The sequence below is a fragment of the Lotus japonicus genome, chromosome 1, assembly GCF_012489685.1.
Source record: "Lotus japonicus ecotype B-129 chromosome 1, LjGifu_v1.2".
Classification (NCBI taxonomy): domain Eukaryota; kingdom Viridiplantae; phylum Streptophyta; class Magnoliopsida; order Fabales; family Fabaceae; genus Lotus; species Lotus japonicus.
The window spans coordinates 106290855-106300252 of NC_080041.1; the positions used below are offsets into that span (position 1 = coordinate 106290855).

General features: G+C 35.6%; 2 protein-coding genes across 2 annotated transcripts; one reads left to right on the forward strand and one right to left on the reverse strand.

The window, feature by feature from the left end:
• Positions 1–2117: 2117 nt before the first annotated feature.
• LOC130717391 (pentatricopeptide repeat-containing protein At1g62680, mitochondrial-like) lies at positions 2118–2912 on the reverse strand. The gene has a single exon (XM_057567610.1). It carries the CDS (start codon positions 2910–2912, stop codon positions 2118–2120), a length of 795 nt encoding a protein of 264 aa, XP_057423593.1.
• A 4149-nt stretch (positions 2913–7061) lies between these two features.
• Positions 7062–9156, forward strand: LOC130732384 (F-box protein At2g39490-like). Its single transcript, XM_057584442.1, has 3 exons — positions 7062–7871; positions 8230–8388; positions 8787–9156. Exons 1-3 carry the CDS (start codon positions 7077–7079, stop codon positions 9006–9008), a joined length of 1176 nt encoding a protein of 391 aa, XP_057440425.1. The 5' UTR covers positions 7062–7076; the 3' UTR covers positions 9009–9156.
• Positions 9157–9398: the final 242 nt, after the last annotated feature.

A 9398-nucleotide genomic window follows, 5' to 3' on the forward strand; every position in this document is an offset into this window, starting at 1 on the left:
TTCAGCGAAGTCCTCTTCAATGTCAACTTTGCTGCAAAGTTGGTGATGATGTTTGATAGTGCTTCCATTGCTTCAATCAGCCCTTTCTCCCTCAGCGACCTTCACAACAGTGGAATCAAAATTACTACCCACAAACTCCTCGTCAACATCAATATTCTGGGTTTCCTCCGTTTCAGAATTTATTTCAACAAGGGTTTCATGGCTCTACAGGTGTATTTACTTCCCAGTCACCACAGGAAAATGTTGTTCATAACCAAGGTTCTTCTCAATCACAACCGCCTACTTCTATGGGAGTACCATTGTCCTTTATGGGAAACTCATCATGTTACTTCTGATTCTAAGAATTTACAGCAGATGAATCCTTTTGAAGGCCCAGACCATCTCTTTGTGGGAAATGGACAGGGCCTGTCTGCCAATGGTATTGGTTCCTTCTTTCTATCTTCTTCCTATAAACCAAACAGTAATCTCATTCTTAAAAACCTGCTTTATGTTCCCTCAATTACTAAGAATCTTGTTAGTGTTAGTAAGTTTGAAGAGGATAATAGGGTCTTCTTTGAGTTTCATTCTCATTTGGTCCTTGTAAAATCTCAGGACACCAATGAAGTCTTGCTCCAGAGCCAAGTGGGATGCGATGGCCATTACATGTTCTCTGACTTGAAGCTAAGCAACAAAGTCCAAGACCTGCTATTTTTACTATATATGATAGTTCAACCTCTTCATCTAATTGTACTGCCAATGCATGACATTCAAGATTAGGACATCCAAATCTTGATGTACTTAAAAGGGCTCTCAACTATCAATAATATGGAGCAAATAGAATCAAATCTTTATGAAAACCCCTCATCTCCATGACAATACAAACCCACTTGCAATAGGTTCTAAAGTGAACCCTGGCTCAAATTTCAGAAAACTGCCCATACTTCTATAATCTCTGAAATGGCGACCCTTCCTCACAAAGATGCATAAGAATAAAACCTTCCTCTTTCAAAGTTCCATGAGATCTACAGCATTTGAGTGCCAAGAAAGCCTACTCATTATCTCAATCTCAGCCTTTACACTCCTCAGATCATTTAAAGAAATCAACCTATATTTAGCAATTGATTTGCTGGCCATTACCATCCATTTCAAAGTCTACTGTTATGCTTAATAATTTAGAATAATAAATAAAAGAAAGTCTAAAACAGGTAAAATTAATAACAGGGACAAAATGCAATCACTATCTCACAAAATATAATTTAAATACTGTTAAAAGGATAAATATATGGAATCTAGTCCATTTCCAAATCCCAAGAGGCTCATTTTCACTATCGCCATACTATCAATTTGAGCTTAATGTAAACCTGGTATGGGGCGTAATGTATGGATATAAGTGAATTAGAACCTCACCCCAACTTAAACTCACTATTGAAATAGGTGATTCGAACAGACTATCTTTATGCACCATATGATCACAATTTATAACCATATGGGAGCTGGAATAGCCATATCAGGATTTCAACCAAAGGATGGCAGCACTTTGTTCATCAATCTAAAGTCTACATTGATGAGAATATCTACAAGAAAATACACAGAAAAGAAAAAAAGTCAAGTTCTACTATCTAATTTGGGGCGAATAGAATCAACTATAATAATGTCTGGGTCCAAATAATCATGCTTATTTGACCTTTGTTTTTAATCAGAAAAGCAATAACAAGGAGCACTGACTGAAAAAAAAGCTTTAAATTGGTTGAAGCACTTTGAAAGTGAGGTGGCTGAGGGTGATCGATAGTTATCTGTGTCTATTGTAGGCAGCCTCCTTACATTGCATTTCAGTTGATTGATTCTATGAATTGAATATGTGACCTCCTTACACCAAAGCAACTCCAACCATTGCACCAAAGCACCCCCTTCAAAAAGGACACTTATGTCAAGACTCATAATGAACAAATCAATCATTGTTACTGTTACAATATCAAAATGAACCTAACAAGTAAGAACACATGACTTTTAGTTAAAACTATGGAGGAAGCGAGCCCAATGTGCAGTCCATAATACTTTTCCATGTGTATCTATAAATTAAATAAAGATTGGATGCTTGCCTTCAAAACTCAATAATTTGTAACAAGAAAGCAAGTTACCTAGTTTAATTTTTCCAGTAGACCTCTAGCAATCATTTCACGAAGAAGTTTTTGAGCCTTGTCATTCTCACCTTTTCCAAAGAGTGAATGAATAATTGTTCTAAAAGTTATAGAATTAGGAATACAATTCTCATTTTCCATTTTCGACAGTAAGTCCAACGCTTCATCAAACAAGCCTTCTTTACAAAGTCCATTTATCACAACAGTATATGCATGGACATCTATATGATAGCCTTTGATTAAAAGATCCTGAAAAACCTCTTGCGCATCCTTGAGTCTTCCTTCTTTACATAGACCATTCATAAGTATAGTGTATGTGTATACATTCGGATTAATGCCCTGGTCTATGATTTTCTTGGTCAAAGCAATTCCCTTATCAACATGATGGCTTTTGCATAAAGCATCCAATAAAGAATTGTAAGTGATTACATTCGGTGGTTGACCTCTAACATGCATCTCATCAACGAGCTCCCAGGCATTAGAGATTCTCCCTGATTTGCATAAACCATCAATAAGAGAATTGTAAGTTACTGTGTTATGAATAATCTTTTTGGAATCCATTTCTGCAAGGAGATTCAGCGCTCCATCCACCATTTTAATCTTACATTCAACCTCTCTTGAGAATGTTGGCGAGTACAGAAAATGCGGATGCTGAGAGTAACAATGAATGTTTGGCGTAATTCCAGTGATTTCCATTTGGCGAGAAAGCGAGATAGCTGTGGAATAAAGCTTCTTGGTCTTAACAAGGGAAGTTAAAATCTTGTTAAATTGAATGATGGAAGGGGTAGGACGCATTCGGAGTAAGCGATTGAAGAGGGTGAGAGTGAAAGGAACAAAGTAAAGTGGGGTTAGAAAGAAAGGGAAACCTCGTTAATCTGAACAATGACGATGACATTGCAGCAATTGAGATTCTCTGAGGCCGTTTTCAGCTTCAATTTGCCAATGCAGCTTGACTACACCTACGCTGCTACTTGGGGTTGTTTATTTTACTGGGTTATAGCTCCTGTACCCATTAAAAAAATGAGAGGAGAGAGATAGAAATAAAAAGAGGTGGAAATGAAGTGTTTCAAAAATGAGGTGTGTATATATCATTACTCTAAAAAGTACACATTCTTTTGAATATTATCTAAATAGAAATGGTTTAAACACTAAAACTAATATTTAGGGTGTTCATTTTATAAGATCATAACCTAATACATCTAAAATAATCTTATTATCATCGAATAACAATATTTCGATTATGGCAAATAGTTGTCAAGGATAAAAATTTCAAAAGTTTTATATATAGATTGAAGTACTTCTCATAATTTTAACGTTCATATTCTATTTTTCATAAAATAAATATTTTAATTACCATTAAAATATTTTTATTTTGAAATCAAAATATTTTTATCACGTAAACTCATTGATTCGAGAGCCTCCGTCTCGTTTTCATGTGTTTGCTGTGCTGATCAGATGCATTTGTGATCTGCTGAAGCGTGATTAGGTTATTCGGGATGAGCATATCCTTCGTGAGGGGAATGTCTGCGTTGATTTCTTAGCCAAAGAGGGAGCTCGCCAAGACTCTGACTTCCTCCTAGTCCAGGACCCCCTTCCTGGCATGAAGCATTTGCTTTTGGCGGATTGTCTGGGTGTTGTGACGGTTAGGCAGTAGGGGGGGTTTTCCTTCTTGTTGTTTTTTCCTTTCTCTTTGGTTCTCTTTATTGTTATGCATCAAAAAAAAATATCTCTATTATCAGCTCAAATCCTTGATTGGCTGCAAAATTACTAATTTGATTTGATTTATTTTATTTTAGTTATTTTGTAATTAATAGGATATCATGTGATTAATAAAATTTAATTAGTAATTCATTGTTGTAGATATTTTCCTTTTTCGTTAATTTTATTCTAACCATTAAGTGAATTAACAAAATTAATTGCACTTCTTGATATATGTGTTTTCTTCTCTCTTTGTACAGTTATATGTAATGAAAGTAGTAATTAATTATCACTAAAATACCAATAAATACATGTGAATGTTTTTGTTAACTCACTAAGTGGGACATTTTGATTAGGAAAAACGTAATCACGATATCATTAAAGAGAATGCCACCACTTTTACACCCACTAATCAACATGTGAGCACTAATAATTTTACTTTTGAAACTAAGTATGATTGGGTACAAGACATGAAATGCATACTATGAATTTAAAAGGCACATGTGAAACACATGGACTCATCTCCAGGAATTAAATGGATTTAAGATTCTGCAAGGTAGGGCCAATTTCTTTTTCCAAAATTTTAGTGGAGCTCATTCCCATGCTCCCCTGCTTGTCTTTCCATATAAAAATGTATGGAAGCAAATAGTATCATGGTGATTGTTGTGTATCAAGTGTAAATAAGTCTCATATTTGAAGATAGAGATAAGTTTGAGTGGTTTATAAGTGAGATGACTCATACACCCATTGCTTTAAGGTTTTGGGTGAAAGATGTGGTGTCTGATGCACTTGTGATTTGCTATATAAAGTCCAATGTGGAGTTTTATCCCCAAGTTTTAAACCATCTCCTTTGGTTGACCATTTACTTGGCCCAACACTGGTATTAGAGCTGATAGTTGTTTGACCATGGGCCTCTAAGACTCAGGAGCAAAAACCCAAAATGACGGCCTTTGAGGTTACGCGTGAGTTCAAGTCCAACTTTCGTTTGAGATGGACTCACACTTGAGGGAGAGATTGTTGTGTATCAAGTGTGAGTAAGTCTCACATTGAAAATAAGAATATCTTTGAGCGGTTTATAAGTGTGAGGACCCATACACCCATTGCCTTAAGGTTTTTGGTGAAAGTGTGATGTCCAACTCACTTGTGGTTTGCTCTTTAAAGCCCAATGTGGAGTTTTATCCCCAAATTTTAAACCATCTCCTTTATTTGGCCCAATAGTGATTTGTGTTTATGTACATGAAGATTAGAAATAGATACATATGTTTGGATATACGGTAGTGAACAAAAATTATGATGGACAAAAACAACTTTTTTTAGTTTTTGTGTCTGTCCACCGTGGTTTTTCACGGTGTATCTAAAAATCACGTGATGAAGAAAGAGTGAAATTAAAGTGGGGTTGGTTGTATGTATTCAATTGATAACAGTGGTAATTAAAGAAGGTGATAATAGTTGACAAACTTAAATGATGGATTCATAAGAGATTGATTGGTTATACATGAAAGTAAAAAAAAAAATAGATAAAGTGATGGAGAAACAACAAGTGTGAGAATTTGCTAGAGATTAGACTTCATTGAATGATCTATGTGCATTCTAGTGATTCAAATACAAACCAAGCCTAAGAATATGATTCATCTACACCAGTTCAACCTTACTTTATCGATGTCTCACATGAGTGGATAACAATAACTTTTTAATCCTAAACATTGATGTCTCGCATGATTAAGAAAGATAGTTATCATGAAGTTTAGGTGTTTAAGTGACTAACAAACCTAACTTTATGTCTAGTACTTAGGCTTATTACGTGATTAACTCTAGTTTGAACTCAAAACGTTGTAGCTTTCGCTCACAAGTCGAATCAAGCAAAATATCTAGGTGATCAATTTAAGATATAACATGAAGATAAAGAGAAAACCACTAAATCATAGAAAAAGAAGCATGCTTTATATTTAATAGAATCACATAAGTATAATACAACGACATCAAATTCCAACAAAAGAGAGACTAGCTAACCATTTTCATGGGTAGCTTTACAAATAGAGATGAAGAATGAGAAGAACCGAAACCGTCGCGATGTCTCGTCGTCGAATCTGATACCCAAGCCTCTTCTCTAGCTTCCTAAGCCTGTATCCTTGTCTCTCAAGTGTTTCTCTAAGTTTCCAAGTGATAGGTCGAAGTATGATCAAGTTATGGCTGTCCAAATCTGGAAATGGCCTTTTTATAGTATATTGTCATGTGACAGGGTGCTGAACGGTCAATTACTTCAAAGGAAGGTTTCTGAAACTGTCATGGGCGCTAGGCGACCTTTGCATGCCGCTGGGGGCCCAACACATCTTCAAACTGTTGGGGAGAGTCAAGGCGAGGATCCATGGGTCAAGTCCGAGGGGAGACACCAAGGAGATCTGGGACACCACATCTCAACCCAAAACCTTAAGGCAATAGGTTTATGGGTCACATCTCTTATAAGTTTTGGCAATAGGTTTAGCTTTAGAAATTCTCTAGCTTGAAAATGCAAACTTTCTCCGGCAAATGCATTATCCTATATACTGAGTCATATAAGATTTAACAGGTTCTTCAAACAGCCTAATAGGTCATCTTCTAGCTTAGATGAGTCAAGACTTAGTTTTACAAGATGTTCAAGTTTGAAAATCTGTGGAGGCAACTTTGTTAGTCGTGGATTGACTCTGTTCAGTATAATTCCGAAGAAAGAAGGCTAGGCTTCTTGAACCAGAGCTAATTCGATCTTCCCCTTTCGACAATGTGTTTGAATAGCAAGCAAAAGTACCACGATCGAACAATTCAATTCGGTTAACAAACTACTTCTAGAATGAACTATATCCATCAACTGGCATACCTTTATTCTCGTAACTACGATCTGTCTTTGGTGTTGATATGATCTTTTTATCAAGAGAAGATCGGAAATTCCCGTTAGGCTTTTCTTTTAGCTCTCACTCATCCCGGGCTATTCTTATTATTCTTGGCCACTAAGGAGTAGTTGTGGCTTTTGACCAAGAGAACGAACTAGACAGAAAAGGTACCATCGAAAGAAGGTCGACCTCACCCCCTTTGGTAAACCGAAGCAGAGAAAGAGGAAGAAGCGAATTTATAGTGAAGCATAGACTAACAAAGTTTCCTGAATAAATTACAAAACTTAAGTGTCTTGTAAAGTGAAGATCTGACTTTTTTAAGTTAGAAAATGTCCTTCATTGTACATCTTTGTTCTAAGTCCAAGCAAAATCATATCGAGAAACAGGAGATTCTAATATGGAAGATAACACTGCAAAGGATCTATTCAGCAATTTACCAAATGAAATTATGAGGCACATTGTTTCTTTTCTTCCAAATGAATCTGCACTTGAAACCATCTTTCTCTCTACAAGGTGGAGGAACCTGTGGAATGAAGCTCTTGTTAGACATGGAACTAAAGAAAACATCACTCAGGTGGTTGCTGGATTTCTACAGCGTTTTGAGGAGCTTGATCCAATGAAGCATCCAAGAAAGCTTCAATTTCACTTTGGTGAAGGTAGAATAGTCATGGCAACAATTGCAAACAACAGTAAGCTTTTTTTGGATTTCTCCACTTGGAAGAAAGAGCTTATTGAAATTCAATATGAATTGCAGTTCAAGCTCAGTAAAATGCAATCTTTTACCTCCAACATCTCAGTGAAAACTCTCTATTTGAAGTCAATAAGCTATTTGACAAGTGGGGTAGCTTCCACCATCATTTCAAATTTAGAGCATCTTGAGAATTTGGTCATTATTGAGTGTAGTGGGTTGCAATCTTTGAGCATTGACTCTGCATCGGAGCTGCAAAAGTTAACCATCTGGGATTGCTTACAATTGAAGTCTCTTCACCTTAGAACTTCCAAACTCAAATCTTTTCAAATAAGTGGACCGCTTCCTTTGATTAGGCCTGAGTATCATTTCAACCTGAGTGATGCCATGCTTGATTTTAGACTGGGACCAAGCTGCAGAAATTTCAAGACTAGGGATTTTGATGCAACTCTATTGACAATAAAGAACTCTCAAGTTCTCACACTTTGTAAATGGACTTTTGAGGTAAGAACCTGTCCATTTATCTTGCTTATTTTTATCTTTTTCATGCATTGAGAACTTGAAGCAATGAATTTTATGCAAATATCTATGATGGATTGAAATCTTCTGTCCTAAGGTGCGTCTATTTCTTGTTCCACCAACAAAACTTTGATATATGTCAATTAGAAACCATCTTTTGAGTTTGTAATTGCATGTCTCTTTTAATTGAAATGACAAAATTTTATTGGTGGGACATGAAATTGAGACGTCATTTAGGGACATAAGATTATGAGTTATGACTTGTTGATAAGTGATGACCAAAAGCATATTCAACATGTCTCTCATTCTTAAAGAATATAACTCCACAATGTCTTTCTTGCAGGAATTAATATGGCCATCAGTTTCTCCTATAGCTGGAAGTTTCAAATTCTATAAATTAAGAGAATTATGGTGGATTGACAGTTATAAGGATGAATATAACATGGATGCCTTATTCTGCTTCTTGAAATTATGCCCTGCCTTGGAGCAACTTTTTGTGACGGTAGGTTTATGTCATCAACTAACTATTTCAAAAATTTAAACTCTTGGTGAAAACATATAGATGGTTTTAAAATTATACTCCTAACACATCCTCTCATGCAAGACGGTGTTAGGCTTGAAGCACAAACAATGCACATGTCCACCTTGTGCTGCTGTAATTCAACTTTTTATTATAAGAGTAAGAGCAAAAATGATCAAATTCTAAAATCTAAACCACTTGCCCATAGAGACTTTGATACCTTTTCATGGATCAACTATCATAATGCTAAAGTTGTTACACATGAATGATTTTTATATTATACTTCTGAGAGTTTCCTTGTTGGGGAGTAATTGAAGCTCTTGTTCTGCTTTAGTCTTTAAGCATTCTGAAAAAAAAAATTCTAACAAATTGATGTGCAGATTGATCCTGAAAGTTATTGGACTGAAAGCACTAATTCATGCTTGATGCAAACAACCAAATGTGTAGAATTGAAGCATCTAAAACTGGTAAAGTTAATGGGATTTACATGTAGTAAAGATGAAATCTCATTGGCAAAATGTTTAAGTCATCTAATCAAGGGAAAGCCTCCAAAGATAAACACATCTGATGGGAATTGCTGGGATGCAGAGTTTGTGCAGTGATTAGTTTTCTTATATCAGCCATAACAAACTAAGGACTTCCTCCAATATCTAGGGAAGGAAAACTATAAACATGTCTCAAGCACGTAGGCAAGGTATTACAACTAAATTTGTATGATGTTATAATTTATTTCTCTTTCCTTACAATAAATTTGAGGGGGAAAAGTCTATTGATCTAATCTGGTCTAATCAATATTCTTATCATGTTGGTCTTATTGAAGATGTGAATTGTATTCAATTCAATCTAAAATGAATTGAAATGGATCAATTTTTTATTATACAGGTATTGCTAAAGGGGCTCACTAAGATAGTCAAAAAGCCAATAAGATTAACTAGTTTTCTGTCTATTGGACTACACACTTGAACATTTCGGCATTTATTTGTATTTGGACA